Source organism: Tursiops truncatus, chromosome 8, assembly GCF_011762595.2.
Source record: "Tursiops truncatus isolate mTurTru1 chromosome 8, mTurTru1.mat.Y, whole genome shotgun sequence".
Classification (NCBI taxonomy): Eukaryota; Metazoa; Chordata; class Mammalia; order Artiodactyla; family Delphinidae; genus Tursiops; species Tursiops truncatus.
In genome coordinates this window covers 97,956,464-97,976,701 of record NC_047041.1, presented here as the reverse complement: position 1 = coordinate 97,976,701, position 20,238 = coordinate 97,956,464, and the positions used below count along the sequence as shown (strand labels likewise).

At 39.1% G+C, this 20,238-nt stretch overlaps 1 protein-coding gene across 1 annotated transcript; it reads right to left on the bottom strand.

Moving 5' to 3' along the window:
* Positions 1–290: 290 nt before the first annotated feature.
* MS4A13 (membrane spanning 4-domains A13) lies at positions 291–18,369 on the bottom strand. Its single transcript, XM_019947782.1, has 4 exons — positions 18,313–18,369; positions 16,257–16,397; positions 8,163–8,258; positions 291–521 (listed from the first exon to the last, which is right to left on the bottom strand). The coding sequence occupies exons 1-4, from the start codon at positions 18,367–18,369 to the stop codon at positions 291–293; spliced, it is 525 nt and encodes a 174-aa protein (XP_019803341.1).
* Positions 18,370–20,238: the final 1,869 nt, after the last annotated feature.

The following is a 20,238-nucleotide window of genomic DNA, read 5'->3' as shown; positions in this document are numbered from 1 at the left end:
AAGGTTTGAGTTCTCTAAGCAGGCCTGTCGACGCTTGAAACTGAGAAGAGGTAGAAAGGTATAGTGGAAAGGGTCAAATCTGAGTTCAAATCTTGTCCTTACCCATATCATTTATTCTTTCAAAGGGTGTTTCCTCAGCGGCCAAAAAACCCTGTAGGATTGTGTTCGGGAGCAAATAAGAGAAACTGGTGCAAAACCGAAGCTCAAGAAGAACTTGCGTTGGGAATGCCTGCCCTCAGGGCGGTCTACACCGACCACGGATCCCTGCATTCACTTCATCACAGGGCTAGCTAGAGGGGCGTGATCTTGCAGGTGATGCCCTCAGTTCCGCACTTTTCGGCTCCGTAAGTCCTGGCGGTAGCACTTGCCGAGTGGGTCCTGCTTCCTCGGTTGTGCCCCTCATCGCCCCCCGCGCGGTTCCAACGCCGCAGTTGTGACCAAGAGCTCGGCTTCCGGGCGTGGTTGCGCGAGGAGCCCCGCGGGGACACCTGCGCGGTGGGGGCCTTGGAGCTCTGATGGATCTGCAGGTTCCCAGGACACGGATAGGGAATGAGATGTTGGGGGAGGGAGTTAACATAGACAAAACCCTTTGCTGCCTGTATTAGCATCACCATCTGGGCCATGCCTGATTTCCCTGGCTGCCTCTGCACGGACGTCCATCAAACACATGCCCTCCTCTCCACTTTTTTTTTTTTTTTTTTTTTTTGCGGTACGAGGGCCTCTCACTGTTGTGGCCTCTCCCGTTGCGGAGCACAGGCTCCGGACGCGCAGGCTCAGCGGCCATGGCTCACGGGCCCAGCCGCTCCGCAGCATGTGAGATCTTCCCGGACCGGGGCACGAACCCATGTTCCCTGCATCGGCAGGCGGACTCTCAACCACTGCGCCACCAGGGAAGCCCCCTCCTCTCCACTTTTCTGCTAGGTTTGTATCAGCGAAAGTCTTTCTACCTTTAATCTTCACAAGGTGTAGAGGGAAGAGTACTGCTCAGCAAACCTGGGCTCTAGTCCTTAACTCTCCTTTTTATTAGGTGCATAACTGCTTGGGCAAAATATTTATCTTCCCTGTTCCTTAGGTTGTTTTTCTGTACGATGAGATAATATATTTTCTGTGTATCTCCCATGTTCACACTAAGTTAAGTTAGTGTGAACTAAGTTCACACTAAGTTCACACTCTGAGAACTGAAATCGGGTTATACAAGTTTAAAATATGCTGTAATCAGGTCCCCAAACCGAATATATTAGAAGCCTAACTTGAGAGCCATGTCCATGATTCCATGATACCAGGTCCCGTGGAGAACTTTTTTTTTTAAAAAAACAACTCAATAGTCTGTAAAGGCACTGTGTCTGTGTCTGACACATAGTAGAAGTGAATAAATGAACAAAATGTTTTCTATTCAAACTCCCTCGTTTATACTGAGTCCCAGCTTAAGAGTGTAAATGATTTGCTTTGATGGCTAACTAAAGACAACATTATGGTAAGGGAATGTAATTAGCGTTTGTTGAGGCTTTAGGTGCTTGGTCTTTTACATATTGTATAATTTATTGAACAAATTATCTGTTAAGCATCAATGTGTGTCAGGTACTGGTCTGACATATTGGGGATAAAAGCAGTGAAGAAAAAATATATATTTCTGTACCTCATGGAGCGTACCTTGTGGGAAGGTTCAGGGTGAAGGGAAGTGATGAGTATTAGTGTTAGGAGGTCAGGGAGATGAACAGGATCCAGCGTAGGAGGTAAAGAGTGGCCAGAAAGGTACCTGAAGAGCCCTGGAATCTAAGAAAATTATGCTAAAATTATGCTAAAAGCCTCCTGGATGGTCAATTAAGATGAGGACTGGGCTCCCCTGGTGGCACAGTGGTTGAGAGTCCGCCTGCCAATGCAGGGGACACGGGTTCGTGCCCTGGTCCGGGAGGATCCCACATGCCGCGGAGCAGCTGGGCCCGTGAGCCATGGCCGCTGAGCCTGCGTGTCCGGAGCCTGTGCTCCGTAACGGGAGAGGCCACAGCAGTGAGAGGCCCGCATACCGCAAAAAAAAAAAAAAAAAAAGATGACGACTGAGCATTGCTCATTAGATTTTGCAATACGGAGGTCACTGCTGTCACTGACAAGAATAGTTTTAGGGGCAAGGTAGAGGCCAAACCCTAACTTGGAATGCATTTCAGAGAGAATGAGAGGAGATAATCTGCGAATAGTCAATATGGAAAGTTATTTTTGAGTTTTGTTTTTAAGGAAAGGAAAGAAATGGAGTCATAGGTAGAGGGAGAAGTAGTCAAGAGGTTTTTGTTTTGTTTTAAACAGGAGAAATATTAACATGCTTTACACACTTGTGGGAGTGATCCAGAAGAGAGGGAAAAACTGAAGTCATCAACGGAAGTGAGGATACAGTGGGACTGTGTCCCCTGGAATCTGCCTTTTATTGGGCACAGTCGCCTTTACGTCTTTAACCTCTTCACAAGAAACATTCTGTGCCTCCTTGGCCTGAAAAACCTTGCTTTGTTTTGAGGGCAATACTTTTCTAAGCACTTGCTCACCCTCTGGAACCAAGAGTCCTCGGGTAGGGTGAATGCTGAATACATTTTCTGTGAATTCTGCTGAAACTTCAAGACCCATACTGCCCAAACCAGCAGCCACTAGCCACATGTGGCAGTTAAGCCTCTGAAATGTAGTTCGTCTGAACTGACATGTATTTTAAGTGTGAAATGGCGTGCATTTAAGTGTAAAATGCACACCAAATTTTCAAGACTTGATATAAAAAGAATGTAAAATATCTAAATAGTTTTGAGATATTTGGTTAAGGAAATATATTATTAAAATTAATTTCACCTGTTTGTTTGCTTTCTTGTGTGGCTACTAGAAAATTTTAAATTACACACATAGCTCATATTATATTTCTATTGGCTAGAGCTATTCTAGGTCTTTTCACTCTCCTGTAAACCTCTTCCCTCTTTCAGCTCATTTTCTTGATGCCTTTTCTCTACACTTACATAAAATCTTAACAAGGCCACAAAGGCACTATGTGAGCTGGTTCTGCCTATCTTTCCAGCTTCATCCTTAATCACCTTCCTTTTTAATCAATGATTTCTAGACACACCATCCTCTCAAACCAGCCAATCCTTTTCCCTTCTCAGGATTTTGTTCTATTTCCTCTGCTCGGAGCACTTGTCTTCTGACTCGGAAAATGGCTTGAAGAATCACCTTCTTAGAAAAGCATTTGTTTCCTATCTAAAATAGTGCCAACTGCCCACCCCACCTCTCTTCCCATCATCCTGTTCATTTCCCAAGATGCATTTTCTAATGCCACCCTTCCAAAATTCTCTTGCCAACTCATTAAAGAACAAACAAACGTATGTATCATTTATCCTCTCCTTCAGCTCCGTTAGAGTCGGGGTCTTGTCTGTCTTTGTTTACACCCAGGGTCTAAAACAAGGGTGGATGCCTACATAGGTGCTAAATGAGCGCAAGCAATAAAGATTGATTATATATATGATAATAGAGGAATATTTACTTTTTTAGTCAAATTTAGAACATATGTGGCTGGGTAGTATTAGAATCTATGCTTAAGTGTTACTGTAAATTATAGAAATTAAAAATAAACGATTAAAGCTCATTTAAGTAATTATGGCTAAAACAACTTGCTTTTTCACCATGTCTGTCTTTTCCTTTAGTTTCCAACATTTGACTCTCTCCTAGTTCTCTGTGGACTCCTTGTGGACTCCTTTCCATGGCCTTATATTTTGGTCTTAAATGATATTCTTCCCTAGGGTCCCTTCTATTTTCCCTCTTGTAAGAAATCACTATTAGAAAGACCCTTGGACTAAACAATTTAGTTTACAAACTTTAAGAGGTTTTGTTATTTGACTAGTATTGTGATTTGTTTTTTTTTAACTCTGATTTTAAGGCCATTAGATGGGGCCTGGGTTCTCTAAGACACCATCTGGCCATTCCTTTGTAATATTTTATACCTGGTTTCTGGTGGACATTTGATTGCTGGATCTGAGCTTTTTGGACTGGAAATGCCATTTGTATATATGGAGTGCACTACCTTCAAAGCTGAATTACTGCAAGAGGGAAGAGATATGGGATCATATGTATATGTATAACTGATTCACTTTGTTATAAAGCAGAAACTAACACACCATTGTAAAGCAATTATACCCCAATAAAGATGTTAAAAAAATAGAAAAATAAAAATAAAAATAAAAGCTGAATTACCAGGTTAGAATTCTCTACTAAATTCCTAGTCTCATACTTCCAACTTCCTAATAAATGTTTCTACGTAGATTGTCCAAAAGCACCTCAGATAAAGAACAATCCAATGTAAATTCATCATTTTCCTGTAAAGCTTTTCTTTTCCCTCTATTCCAGCTAACTCCCAAACCCCAGCACTGGTGTCACTTGCAAATATAACCAATCTCCAAATCCTGTTGATTTTCTCTTCCACGTACATGTCCAGCGTTTCCTCCTTGTCTTCATCTCCCACTGTTCGAGTTGTAATATGCATCATCTCTCCTCTAGAAAACTGCAGTTATTGTCTAACCTAGATAACCCATGTTTAGAGTAACAGCCACCTCAGATCCTCCACATTCCAGCTACAAGGAACTAACCAAAAGCCTGATGATGCTTCTTACTGTGTTTCCACAGTGGGCCACCACGGACAGGCTGAAATTCCAATGCCTTAGCGTGTCATTCAAATTGTATCATATTCTCCCCTTGTCTACTGTGTAGCCTTGCTTCCCACCTTCTCTCCAACGCGGCATGTGGGATCTTCCCGGACCGGGGCACGAACCCGTGTCCCCTGCATCGGCAGGTGGACTCTCAACCACTGCACCACCAGGGAAGCCCCCTCCCAGACTTTTATAATAAAATATTTATGGTCTTCTGCAACATGAACAAATGCCGGCACCCCAAAAGTCACCTTGTCGTGACATTCCCAATTATTACCCATTCCTTCCCTTGAAAGTAATGCCGTTTTGACTTTTAGGTAATCAATCCTGTCTTTTCTTTCTAATTTTACCAACACCTTCCATCCCTCCCTAAACATTATAGTTTAGCTTTAGTTTTGCCTGATTTCACACTTCCTATGAATGGAATAAAAAAGTATGCATTCTTTTGAATTTGCCTTTCAATATTCAACATTATATATATGAGATTGATCTATGCTGTTAAGTGTAGTTATTGCTCATTTTAATTTCTATGTAGAATTTTTTTCTCAATATATTCACCTCTCACTGAATGCATTTCCACTTTGGGACCATTATGAATAATACTGATATATATGTTTATTTTTTTCCCTGGAAGTATATCTTGCTACATGTGTACACACATTTCTGTTGGGTATATAACAAGGACTGAAATTACTGATCGGGTATGCACAGCTTAACCTTCAGTAAATAATGCCCCAAAGATTTTCAAAGTTGTTGCAGTAATGTATATGCCAATTAGGAGTGTGTGAGAAATTTCTTTTATCCATAGTCATTACCATCACTTAGAACTGTACTTTGAAATTTAGTCATTCTGTTAGGTACTTGACATCTCATTGTAGTTTTATTTTAATGTTATTTTTGAAATGGCTGGATTTACGTCTGATGCTTTGCTATTTTCTGTACGTCTCATGTCTTTTATGTTCTTCCTTGTTTTTTTTAAAATTAAATACTTTCTGTGTATTATCTTAACTTCTTTGTTAATTTTATTTTGCTATAATTTTGGGAATTTTCTTAGTCACTGGTCAGGGATTACAATATGCATTTTAACTTATCACAATCTGCTTCAGAGGAATGCTAATTTAATTCCAGTAAAACACAGAAACTTTGTTCACATGTAGCTGTATTCCTTCCCCTTCCTCTGTGCCTTTGTAATCTTTGTGTATGTCTTTATTTCACCTTCACTTTTGAAGGATAGTTTTAAAGGATATAGAATTCATGCTTGACTGTTTTTTTCCTCTAGCACTTGAACATGCCATCCTCCTACCTTTAGGCCTCCATTGTTTCTGATGAGTCAGCTGTTATTGTGGTGACACTGCACATGAAGTCATTTTTCTCCTGCTGCTTTCGAGATTTTCTTTTATCCATTTGGCTCTGAGGCATCTAGGAGTGAATCGTTTTGTGTTTATTCTAACTGGAGCTCACTGAGCTTCTTAGATGGATAGAATAGAATTTTTCTTCAAATTTGGGAAATTTTGGGCCATTACTTCTTCAAGTTTTCTTGTCCCCCCACCTTCTGGTATTCTCATTATGCATGTGTTGGTGCACTAGACGGTGTCCCCCAAATCTCAGAGGCTCTGCCCATTTTTGTTTTCTGTTCTTCAGACTGGATGATCTATATTGGTCTATCATGTTTGCTGATTTTGCTTTCTGTCAGCTCAGGTTTGCTCTTGAGCTCCTCTAGTGGGTTTTTCGTTTCAGTAACTGTATTTTTAAATTCCAGAATTTCCATTTGGTGCTTCTAAATAATTCCACTCTCTTTTATTGATATTCTTATTTATTAAAAGATTAACAGCTTCGTTGAGGCATAATTGATATACAAAGAACTGCCTATATTTCATGTGTACTATTTGATATATACAAACATAGTGATACCATTGCCACAATCAAGGTAATAGACATTGATTCTCTTATTTGATGAGTCATTGCGTCATCCATTAATTCTTTAAACATGTTTTCCTTTAATTCTTTGAAGTCTTTCTTTGTGAAGTCCAACATTTGTTCTCCTGTCCCCTCAAAAAAACTGTATCTATTGATGACTTTTTTTTCAAGTGTACGGGATACTATTGCCTGTCCTTTGCATGTCAAATGTTGTTGTTGAAAAATGAATATTTTAGATAACATATTTTAGTGACTGGATTCTGATTGCCTCAGCTTCCCTCTGGAGTGGTTTTTTTTTTTTTTTTTTTTTTTGCTGTATGCGGGCCTCTCACTGTCGTGGCCTCTGCCGTTGCGGTGCACAGGCTCCGGACGCACAGGCTCAGCGGCCATGGCTCACGGGCCCAGCCGCTCCGCGGCATATGGGATCTTCCCGGACCGGGGCACGAACCCGTGTCCCCTGCATCGGCAGGCGGACTCTCAACCACTGCGCCACCAGGGAAGCCCTGTCCAGTTTTATAATTTCTTTTTAGGGAAATCTGCCATGTCCTCACCCAGCCATTCTGGAAGCCCCACCATTCCCTTTTCTTAGAAAATCCTTTTTCATGTAGTCTCATAGTTACTTATGCACTTCAGTTAGTCTCTGCTCAGAGGGTCTTCCCTTACCATCCTACGTAAAATAATCTTTGCCTTACCTCCTTACTGTGTTTTGTTTTACTCTATAACACTTTTCCACTTCCTGAAATTATTATATATTTGTTTGTTTATTGTCTTTCTCTCCCATTGCAGTGCAGGCTGCTTGATGGCTGGGATGTTGTTTTGCTAATCACTGCAACCTGAGTGCCTATTACACTGCCTAGTAAATAACAGGCCCTCCATAAGTATTTGTGAAAGAATGAATGAGTGTTAGATATCTCGTTTTTTTAAGGTTGAGAGGAAACGTCTCATCAACTCTTGTGGGATTGTGAATTAATACAGCATTTTGGGATGTTATTAAACTTGCAATTACACTTCTAGGAAGCAACCACCTACAGACATACTAGCCTTGTATGCAAAGATATATGTAGTGGGATGTTCACTGCATCATTGTTTATAACTTAAACTGGAAAGAAGTTAAATATGCAGCAGCAATAAAGGAAATGTTAAAATAAATACTAAGAAAAACTATGATGCTATTAAAAGGCATTGTTTACATATGCTTACAATGGAAAGATGTTTATGATAGCTGAGGAAAAAAAGCATGTAACAAAATAAGATGATCACACAATTAGTAAGAAAGAAAAGTGTGTGTATGTGTGTGCATGCCTTTTTGTATAGATTTTGATATGTGAGCATGATGGGGACTGTATTAAGAGGCGAATAACATTTTACTCTACAATTTTTTTACATTTTAATATTCAGTTTCACATATTACTTTTGTAATTTTATAAACAAAAAAGAAAAAATTTAAAAAGTAGATATTATCACAAATTCTATTTTTATTAGTTCCAAACATATTGCATCAGAACACTTCATCTCCTCCTAGAGTGTGCTTACTAGAAATCTACATGTCTAGATTTGCCAGAGGGTTACATCAACACTTACCAAACCAACACAGCCGAAGATCGTGTATGTGAAAGCAATACACAATTCCAAGGGGTAGAGGCCCAGTAAAACACGTGAAATTTCTCTCCCAAGTTTCTGAAACCAGAAAATAGGGAGACATCTTGCATTATCATCTTTCGTAAAAATTAGAACAATTTTTTTATTGAAGTATAACTTACAATGTTGTGTTAGTTTCACGTATACAGCACAGTGCTTCAGTTATATATGCACATATGTGCATATATGTATATGTATATGTGTGTGTGTGTATATATATATATATATATATATATATATATTCTTTTGCAGATTCTTTTCCCTTATAGGTTACTACAGAATATTGAGTACAGTTACCCATGCTACACTGTAGGTCCCTGTTGGTTATCTACTTTATATTTAGTAGTGTGTACACATCAATCCCAAACTCCTAATTTATCCTTCACCCCCTCCCTTTCCCCTTTGGTACCATAAGTTTGTTTTCTCTGTCTGTGAGTTTATTTCTGTTTTGTAAATAAGTTCATTTGTATCTATTGAGATGATCGTATAGTTTTTACTCTTTGTTAATATAATGTATCACACTGATTGATTTGTGGATATTGAAAAATCCTGTATCCCTGGGATAAATCCCACTTGATCATGGTGTATGATCCTTTTAATGTATTGTTGGATTCAGTTTGCTAGTATTTTGTTCAGGAGTTTTGTGTCTATGTTCATCAGTAATATTGGCCTGTAATTTTCTTTTTTTGTGTGGTATCTTTATCTGTTTTGGTATCAGGGTGATCACGGCCTCAAACAGTGAGTTTGGAAGTGTTCCTTCCTCGGCAATTTTTTGGAATAGTTCCAGAGGATTAGGTGTTAACTCTTCTCCAAATGTTTCATAGAATTCACCTGTGAAGCCATATGGTCTTGGACTTTTGTTTATTGTAAGTTTTCAAATCACAGATTAATTTCAGTATTTGTAATTGGTCTGTTCATATTTTCTATTTCTTCTTGGTTCAATCTTGGGAGATTGTACCTTTCTAAGAATTTGCCCATTTCTTCTTGGTTGTCCATTTTATTGGCATTTAGTTGCCTGTAGTAGTCTCTTATGGGCCTTTGTATGTCTGTGGTGTCAGTTTTAACTTCTCCAATTTTCTAATTTTATTGATTTGGGCCCTCTCCTCTTTTTTCTTGTGTCTGGCTAAAGGTTTATCAATTTTGTTTATCTTTTCAAAGAACCAGCTTTTCATTTCATTGATCTTTTCTATTGTTTTCTTAGTCTCTATTTCATTTATTTCTGCTCTAATGTTTATGATTTCTTTCCTTCTACTAACTTTGGGTTTTGTTTGTTCTTCTTTCTCTAGTTGCTTTAGGCATAAGGTTAGTTGTTTGAGATTTTTGTTTCCTGAGGTAAGTTTGTTTCACTATAAACTTTCCTCTTAGGACTGCTTTTGCTGCGTCCTATAGGTTTTTTGGATCGTCATGTTTTTGTTTTCATTTGTCTCTAGGATTTTTTTTTTATTTCCTCTCATTTCTTCAGTGATCTGTTGGTTTAGTAGCATATTGTTTAGCCTCCATGTTTGTGTTTTTTGCAGTTTTTTTCTTGTAGTTTATTTCTAATCTCATAGCCTTGTGATTAGAGAAGATGGTTGATATGATTTCAATTTTCTTAAGTTCACCAAGGCCTGCTTTGTGGCCCAGCATGTGATCGCTCCTGGAGAATGTTCCATGTGCACTTGAAAAGAATGTGTATTCTACTACTTTTGGATGGAATGCTCTATAAATATTAGTTAAGTCTGTCTGGCCTAATGTGTCATTTAATGTTCATGTGTCTGGCCTGTTTCCTTATTGGTTTTCTGTCTGGGTGATCTGTCCATTGATGTAAGTGGGGTGTTAAAGTCCCCCACTATTATTGTGCTACTGTCAATTTTTCCTTTTATGTCTGTTAACATTTGCCTTATACATACTGAGGTGCTCCTATGTTGGGTGCATGTATTATATATTTACAATTGTTGTATCTTCTTCTTGGATTGATCCCTGGATCATTACGTAGTGTCCTTCTTTGTTCCTTGTAACTGTCTTTAGTATAAGTCTATTTTGTCTGATATAAGTATTGCCACTCCAGCTTTCTTTTGAGTTCCATTTGCATGGAATCCCTTTTTTCCATACCCTCACTTTCAGTCTGTATGTGTCTCTAGATCTGAAGTGGATCTCTTGTAGACAACATACATACAGGTCTTGTTTTTGTATCCATTCAGCCAGTCTATTTCTTTTGGTTGGACCATTTAATCTGCTTACATTTAAGGTACTTATTATGTTTGTTCTTATTGCCATTTTGTTAATTGTTTTGGATTTGTTTTTGTAGGTCTTTTTTTTTGTTTTGTTTCCTCTTTTGTTCCCTTCTTTAGCATTATGTTTGGATTCCTTTTTCTTTTTTGTGTGTACATGTATTATACATTTTTGGTATAGCAGTCTATGTATATATCCACGATTGTTTTAAATTGCTCACCTCTTAATTTCCAGTGCATTTAAAATATCCTCTATTTGTACTTTCTTTCTCTCACAATTACTAGTTTTGATATCATACTTGTGTGTGGATGATTTCCTACTTTTACTGTATGTTTGCCTTTACCAGTGAGCTTTCCCATTTTGTAATTTTCTTGTTTCTAGTTGTGGCCTTTTCTTTTCTGCCTAGACAAATTCCTTTAGCCATTGTTGTAAAACACGTTTGGTGGTGCTGAATTCTTTTAGCTTCTGCTTGTGTGTAAAGCTTTTGATTTATCCATCAGATCTGAACAAGAGCCTTGCTGGGTAGGGTATTCCTGGTTGTAGGTTCTTCCCTTTCATCACTTTAAATACATCATGCCACTCCCTCCTGTCCTGCTGAGTTTCTCCTGAAAAATCAGCTGATAGCTTTATGGGAATTCCCTTGTATGTTATTTGCTGCTTTTCCCCTGTTGCTTTTAATATTTTCTCTTATCTTTACTTTTTGTCAATTGATTACTATGCGTCTTGGCATGCTCCTCCTTGGGACTCTCTGCGCTTCCTGGACTTGGGTGACTGCTTCCCTTCCCATTTTAGGGAAGTTTTCAGCTATTATCTCTTCAAATATTTTCTCAGGCCCTTTCTCTTTCTCTTTTCCTTCTGGGACCCCTATAATGCAAATGTTGGTGCATTTGATGTTGTCCCAGAGGTCTCTTAAACTGTCATTTCTTTTCATTCTTTTTTCTCTATTCTTTTCCATGGCAGTGATTTCCACCAACCACTCTGTCTCCCAGCTCACTGAACCGTTCTTTTGCCTCATTTATTCTGCTTTTGATTCCTCTAGTAAGTTTTTCATTTCAGTTATTATATTCTTCAACTCTGTTTGGTTGTTCCTTATATTTTCTTTGTTAAAAACTTCTTGTAACTTTTCCCTCTGTACATACTTTCCCTGAGTTTTTGGATCATACTTACAATCATTATTCCGAACTACTTCTTGTGTGACTGCTTATCTCCACTTCACTTAGTTGTTCTTCTGGGGTTTTATCTTGTTTCTTCCTCTGGAGCGCACTCCTTTGCTGTCTCATTTTGTTTAAATTTCTATTTGTATTTTTATGTACACGGTAGGTTAGCTACATTTATCGACCTTGGAGAAGTGGCCCTCTGTAGGGGATGTCCTATGTATCCCAGCAGTACACTCCCCTCTCATCGTCCGAGGGCCAGGGGCCAGCTGGTCCCAGCGTGGTTTCTGATCTGTGTTGTGGAGTCATTTCTGCAGGCTGCAGAATCAGAGTTTTCTTGCTTCTGGTGTCTGCCACCTAGTGTGTTAATAAGCTGGTTTAGAGGCTTGTACAGGCTTCCTGGCAGGAGGGGCCAGTGCCTGCCCACTGGCGGGGTGGAGCTGGCTCTTGGCCCTCTGGTGGGCAGGACTGTGTCAAGGGGCATGTCTAGACGTGGCTGTAGGCTCAGGATGTCTTTAGGCAGCCTGTCTGCAGGTGGGTGGGGCTGTGGCCCCCGCCTAGTTAGTTGTTTGGCCTGAGGCATGCCAACACTGGAGCCTTCAGGCTGTTCAGTGGGGCCAGGCCTTGGCGCTAATGACCAAAGCAAGATGTTGCCTTGAGGAGTGCTCATGCAGATGAATACTCCCTGATATGTCTGCCACCCGCTTTTATGACCCCAGAGTGAGCCACAGACACTCCCTGCTTACCGAAGAGACCCTCTAAGACCAGCAGGTAGGTCTGGCCCAGGCTCCTATGAAGTCACTGCTTTTAACCTGGGTCCTGGTGCATACAAGGCCTTGTGTGTGCCCTCCAAGAGTGGAGTCTCTGTTTTCCTTAGTCCTGTGGAGCTCTTGCAATCAGGCCCCACTGGCCTTGAAAGCCAAATGCTCTGGGGGCTCCTCCTCCTGATGCCAGACCCCGAGGCTGGGGAGCCTGATGTGGGGCTTAGAGCTCTCACTGCTGTGGGAGAACTTCTGTGATATATTTATTCTCCAGTTTGTGGGCCACCCACCTGGGTGGTATGGGATTTGACTATATCACGAGTGTGCCCCTCCTGCTGTCTCGTTGTGGTTTCTTCTTTATGTCTTTTGATGCAGAATATCTTCTTTGGTAGGTTCCACTCTTTTTTATCGATGGGTGTTCAGCAGTTAGTTGTGGTTTTGGTGTGCTTGTGAGAAGAGATGAGCTCACGTTTTCTATTCTGCCATCCTGTCTCCTCCAAGTTTAAGATTTTAAGATACCTAAAAGATCTTGGAAACTGTCTTTAAGATGTGTAGTTATGGTAGAGGCCTGTAGTGAGGTCCAGTCTTGAGCCAAGTCACAGCACCAAGAAAAGTGCCCAGTCCTTATGCGGTTCTCTCAGCTAAGAACCCAGGAAAACCTGAAGCAGCAGAGAGGAAGCACATGGAGATCGGCCCTCTGCCCAGACTGTGGAAAAGCCCAGAGGGCACGCTGCCCTCACTTGCATTGTTATCTTTAGTAAGTGCAGATATGGTCATGGAAGGAGCTCCTAATGTGAGAGTCAAGGAAAAGGGAAACAGAAGAATAAATAAGCCTCTTTCACCGTTTGACTTCCACAGGCATTCCTATGTGCCTGTGTCTTCTGCTTCGCTTTCCTAGCTTTCATTCTTGACCTTCATCACTCAGCCGTCTTGTCTCAATTCTTGCAACGCTTCATCCTCATCCTCTTCGCTAGAGTCTCTGGCACAGCTCACTATCCAAACTCTTCAGTCAACGAGATTTAGCTATTCTGTCTCCAATGATAAGAGGGCTACCAGGAGATTTTATCAAGCGATTCTCATCATTAAAACAGCCATTATTAATTACAAACTTACTTAAATTTACGTGTGTAAAAAGCTCACACAGAAACTGCTATAGTATCAGATGGAAGAATGAATAAATTCAAAAAGAGACACATTTCACTCGGAAGTATAAGGTGATTGTGATTTCTGGGATAAATATAGCAGATCCCTTTTGTTGCTGTTGGAAAGGTACTTTCAAATACATATGAGGATGATGATTTGGTACTAAGCCTGAAAATAAATGTAGTTTCTGTGCTGGCCGTTCATGCCTCTGAAAAATACTTCTCATACAATAAATCCAGAGCTAGACTGCCTTTGTTCAGATACTACCTTTCATATTCACTAACTGTGTGACCCCTTGGACAAGTTTCTTAACTTCCCCGTTCTTTAGTTTCTTTATGTGTAACGGAGAAGATGCTATCACATATCTATTCGTTAACTGCTCTGTCTCTCCCAAACTCCAAGCCTGTTGTTCTAATGTTCTAATGACTTTTCTACTTGGATATGCTTCTGTCATCATCATCTCAAACTCAAAGTACTGTACTGCAATATGGAGGCCAGTAGTAAGCATGACAAATAGTATCATCGGAAGGCTGTTACTTCCAACCATTCTTTCTCCTCCAGCTTTGAATCAGATGTCACCAGATTCTATCACCCACTACCCCTTCTGGTTGAAGTCATCTACTGACCCCTTGGTCACTCTTCTATTTCTAGGTGATTTTAATTCTTTTCTAACCTTTTCTCTCACACCTCTTAATCCTTGGTAATTTCAGAGTATTACTTACATGATCTTTCTTATAACCTGGGCTTGTAGTTCTTTGAATTTCTCTCCTCTAATCCTTTGACTCTATCTTATCTCAGTCACTCACTCCCATGTTCATCCTCTTGTACTTATTTCTGTGAATAGGTGCAACACTTTTCAAATCTCAATTTTAATGATCTCACGCTGTCCACCACCTCCCATCTTTCTAGCTCACAACCTGCAGTATTGCAACTCTAACAATCCTTTGACCCCCTCTGGAGCTATAATCTGAGCCCCTTACTTCTGTTATATTCTTTCCTTCACCAGCTTCAATCCCATGGTCAGCTATTAAAAACGCTCATTTTTATACACTCTCAACTCCTTTGCACCTTTCTTGTTTGATCACAGTTGTATGGTTAAACCAAAATCTTGATTAAATGCAGTTGTCCTTCTTACTACATGACTGTGTCCATCAGCTGAACATGGCCTGAGAAAGATGTACATAACCATCTTGACCCATCTCACTAGACAGTCATGTTCTAAAAGCTTAAGTGAGTCCTTAATGCTGCATGAAAGTCATGCTACTTTTCCACAATCCATATACTCTCTCTTGCTTTTCCTAGATGACTACTTCCTATTCTCTTCTCTCTCCTCAAACAACCAATCCATTCTCCATTCACACTCTCAGATCATGATCTTGCTTCCTAAATTACTGAGATATTTGAGGTTATCAGAAGAAAAGTTCCACAAGCTCCCAACACCCGACTACCTACCTATAAAATTTGTCCTTTCTCTCTGGTCCCCTACCTTCCCTCCTGTTAACCTGCCTGGCCACTATTTACATTAAAGGTGGATAATTTTTTGTTGGGGGCTGTCTTGTGCATTAGAGGATGTTTAGCTGCATCCTTGGCCTCTGCTTACCGGATGTACACCCACAGCTGTGAAAACCAAAAATGTCATCACCAAATGTCCTCTGAGGGGAAAAATCACCTCTAGTTGAGAACCACTGCTAGAGATCAACTGTCCATACTCCTAGCTATTTGTGTATTAAAACGCTTCATTTCTTGCCTACCCAAGTCCATGATTCTAATAATCCCTCCCTCCCCCCATTTATCTCATATATCATCAATTTTATCTCTTCTGGTTCAGTCCCTTCAGCAAAAGACATGAAACAACCTACTGAAACAAACAAGCAAACCCTGCCCTGACCCAAGTTTCCCTCAACTACTACCTCATTCCTCTATACCACATTACACCAAAGCCCTTAAAGGAGTTGTCTGTATTTGCTGACTAATTCCTCTCCTCTCATTATTTTTTATTTTTTAATTTTATTTCATTTTTTAAGTTTTTGGCCTCCCCCACGGCATGTGGGATCTTAGTTCCCTGAACAGGGATCAAACCCACGCCTCATGCATTGGAAGGCAGAGTTTTAACCACTGGACCGCTGGGTCTCTCTCATTATTTTTTAAACCAATTCCAATCAGGCTTTTGCCCCACCTTCCGATGATACTATTTGTCATGCTTACTACTGGCCTCCATATTGCTAGACCCAATGGTCGATTCTCAGCCCTTGTCTTATTTGACAACATAACATGATTTAATATAGTTGATCTTTCTCTATTTCTTTGTTCACTTGGCTTTCAGGATGTCATACTCTGCAGACTTTCCTACTACCTTATGGCTGTAAGAAACCACAGAAGAGTGCAGGTGATGACAAATTTAGAAAATTTGTGAGTATAGACTCATTGTGTGAGGAACCTGAGGTAAAGACCCTAAATACGAAAATTAACCATGCTAATGGAGATTATGCTTAAGATTCTGTCTTTCACACATCTAAGGACAATCCAACCTATGGTTGTCATTGTGTGTTCACTCCTATATCTACATCTCTTGTAATAGTACTGGTAAATTAAAGGTGTTTAAAAAATACTTGTTGAAAAAAGAAATCTGATTTTGAATAAATTACCAACATGGGATTTAGTTACTTAGCTCTCCTGAAAATTTTGTTTAGAAACTGTTCCCTATGTCCCACTAGTGGCACGAATATTATTTACTGAATGATTAAATAATATAAGTATATTCTACTTACAATAATTCCCCATACAGAACATCCTGTTTTGTAAGTTATAGGTTCATATGTCCCAAAGACTCCTTTAATTTGTCCTATATACAAAATCAATAGGAGATGCCACATGAAAACACTAAAGACGCCAATCATAATCTGGATAGCCTATGAGAAGAGAATGCTATTAGTATCGAAACCATGTAAGTGATAACAGAATTCCAAAAAGTGCTGACTATGAGAAACATTCAACATTTTTTTTTACAAAAGATGAAAGTAAAATAGAAATGCACTTAACTATGAAATTTCTGGATGGGTTAGTCCAAAAAGAGGGCCCTTATCAGGAAGTACTGAGGTTTACCAAATGGGAATCAGTCATACTTGCAGCATCAGACTGTTCAATAGTAATTCTGGTGAATCCTCCCATAGAAAAGTTGACACTCTGACTCTACTACTGGCTATCCTCCCCACCTAACAAGTAATGACGTGACAGGAGAATACTGAGGTTACTTCTTTTCCTTCAAGGCACATTTGGTATGGACCTTTTTTCACAAGCATGCTGAGGTGAGGTAGAGTCAACACAGAGATACAAAGAATACCCAAAGTAGACTTACTCGCACAAGGTCTTCCTATTGGTAGGGGAGAATTATTACTCAACTTTAATTTGTAAAAAGACAATTATCGTCCCAGTAAATATGTACCAGTAAATTTCTGAATTTATATGTAAACTGATATTTCAACTATGAATCACATTTTTAATTACTCTTTAAATATGTCAGAGGATACATTATCTTCACTTTCATAAACTTTAATAGGAAGCTATTTAATGTTTTAACTTTAATGGTTCCAGTTCTTTGTAAAGCAAGTAATCTATGAAACACATAAATGCAATTGGCTCATATTAAAGGTATGTTTTAGAGAAATTTGTTTTCATAGAAAACCCACTTTTTGGGAGTAACAAACTTATGCATTTAGATTCAGATTTTAAGGTTTCCTCTGAATCAAATTTGGAAGAATGAAATTATTTTCAAAGGTTCTTTGGATCTGACTGGGAGAAAATCCTTTACTAGATCTCAAAATCCTTGAGAGCCTGAAATTTAGTTGTTCCACTGTTGTCACCAGCCTCTAACATGGTGCCCAGCATAGAGCAGGCACCCAGTAAATACCTCTTGAACAAGCACGTCAGTACCAAGAACATTAATTCCACATGACTTTCTGTTAACTATAAAAGGAGCGAGTGGGCTTGAGAAATAGTGTCTACTTTTATATGGACTGCCGCTTTTCTATATAAAACTAAGAAATACCTAAGTAGCCAAATCTTGTAAAGGGCTCTTACAAGAAAGCAAGGCTGCTAGTATCTGGAGAAGGACAAAATGACTTTCCTCATTTAAAAAGTATTCTTAACCTAGAGCCAATGAATGGGTTCTAGGAGGTCATACGCTTCCCTTTCCACACACATAAATGAGTGCAAAGGATTATGATATGTATATGAGTCTGGGGAAAAGATGCAGAGCTTTCTTCCTATGCCCAAGAAGTCTGTGACTCGAAAGAGGTTAAGAATCTCTGCTGAACAAGTCAGGTAGGAGACTTAGATAACTGGTCTACCCAGTAGCCAAATTCAAAGGAGAAGTTCACATCCAGTGGGAAAAATTTTTTTCCCCCTCAGAAGTGATCTTTGAAATTCCTTGGTGTTTATTAAGAGAGCTAGATAAACTCTGTCTCTACTTTAATAGAAAAGACAAATTAATAATAATAGTCCTACTGCATAGACATCAATATAGTAATTAAAAAGATCAGCAATACATCTCTCTCACAGTTAAAAAAATCTTTTTTTCTTTTATTACTTTTTTGATTTATCCATTGCTCTGTGTATACTGATTTAGTCAGTACACATATCTAAGCACATATCTGTTTATAAAGGGCAATGAGATCACATTTGTAGAAGGTTATCAATATTTTTTTAAAAATCCAAAAACGTTTACCCTTTTGACTGAACCAAATCTGCTGCTCTCCAGATTCAAGAATATTCCTTATTAAATAGAAATAGTGCATCATCTTGAATTTAGTTCAAGTGAAGTCTTACCCCTAAAACAAGAGAATCTGCTGTAGAGACTTTTGAACAACACGCACATAGAGCCATACTACCAGCACTGCCTCTAGATGATTATGTCTCTAATCTTTGGCGATATTTTTATTAGCAAACGTCTACAAAAAACAGTACAAAACAAATACACACGCTTTGCTCAAAAGAAAGTACTTAAGTTCATTTCTTTTCTTATGGTTTTGCAACTACCTCCCCAAACTCTGAAGCAATCGCTTTTCCATGGCTTAATTGTTCGAGGCCATTTGTATCCACCTGTTCTGAATAACAGTCTCCATAACTGAAAAGCCTCCCTCTATGACTAAAAAATATTGGTATATTACAGATATTTTCTCTGCGTAGTGAACAGTGTCTCTGGATGATAAAGTATAAAGAACACCTAAGGAATAGTGTTAGAGGATTTTCAGTAAAGCTGCTCACAGTTCATTTGCAGTTCATAATCAATTCAGTGTAACTCATAATGCCATGTTTGCATTTTTAAAACCAAATTCTTGGACTTAAATTCATCATGGGCTTGTGATTTTTTTCGGACACATACTTGCTACCTAGTTCTTCTCTCTATAAGATGAACTTTTTCCTCCATGAGACAACTTATCAAAGTTGCTTCCACAATCCTAAAGGTTCTTCCTGTTTTGTTTTGTTTTTCCTGCTATTCCTGCATTTTCCCCTGATGTTTAAATCACCTTCTTACTTACGCGAACATTAAAAACTTGGCTTATAATTGTATCCCCTTCTGGGAGTTTATCCACTTTTCGATCTGAAATTACACTGTTTAACATCTTCTAACACGGCATACTTAGGTCAACAACGTGAGTTACACCATTTAGCCATCCAGGTGATCATCTAGCAGATGATCTCAAAACTTGAGCCTTGGACCTTCCAGAAACGAAAGAGGAGTTTGACTAAATGATCTGTCATTCGCTGCACCCTTAAAATCTCATGATTTGATTATTTTAATGAGTCTTTGGTTTCTAAAATTGATTTCCTGAATGTCTCTTAATTCTATAAAGTATAGAAACAGAAAAGGCTAGGTAAGAATACAAGAGCTGGCGAAAGCAAATAGAGAACACAATATGTTAATAACTGAATTATAACTAGTAAGCTTTATATATTCAAACATCACCTTTGAGAAATACCAAAGAAAGGCAACCAGGATTAATAGGCAACCAAGATTAACCACTCTGTCAGGTTTAAAAGACACAGAATTACAGAATTCATATAGAGAGTAATGAAGAAAATTCATATCTAGATTGCTATTATTTGTCACTTTTCAGATAAGAGGAAAATAATAAACATAGTAAGCCCTTTTGTGTATATAGAAAAAGTCTTTTCACATTGATAGTTTATGGTGGAAGCACCATGAGTGCTTGGGAAGTAGAACATTTAGCATCACTATACTCTCCATCGGGCTCCCAGCAAAACTACCTCAAATGAAGTATTCATTAAAATACTAAGAAAAAAAGTGTGTGTGTGTTTAAAATCGTCAATTTAATTGACAGTAGGAAGAAACTAATAAATGTTACAATATATTCCTGCAATAAATGATGGTTAGAAGTTAAAAAAAAATTCTGCATTGGGTTACTCTACTACCCAGTTAAAAACCAAAAGTAGAGTAAAAATAAAATTAATCATTTATTTGTTTTCTGGTGATCCCATCACTAAACCAAAAAGCAGCTGCAGGAAAGCCCCTAGCCCTTATTCTCAACCCTATCCTCACGCCCCTAAACTTGCGTTACATAGAAATTCTGGAATCACACAGAGCGCATGTCTAGAAACCACTTCTCCATCTTTAGCATCTTCAGCAGGGGTGCAACTCATTGTCTTCAGAAAAAAGTGCAAATTCTTCGGCAGGGCCCATAAAGCCCTTCATGAACTGCTCCCTGCCCACCTTATCGGCCTCATCCTGGC

What these genes read in the sequence shown, in the direction of transcription:
- MS4A13 (XM_019947782.1), bottom strand. Translation starts at nt 18,369, where the DNA reads ATGGCTCTATGTGCGTGTTGTTCAAAAGTCTCTACAGCAGATTCTCTT. An exon ending in GTTCTGTATGGGGAATTATT is followed by an intron (nt 8,259 to 16,256) that starts GTAAGTAGAATA and finishes TTCTGGTTTCAG; the next exon opens with AAACTTGGGAGAGAAATTTC. An exon ending in TCTTCGGCTGTGTTGGTTTG is followed by an intron (nt 522 to 8,162) that starts GTAAGTGTTGAT and finishes GGGAACCTGCAG; the next exon opens with ATCCATCAGAGCTCCAAGGC.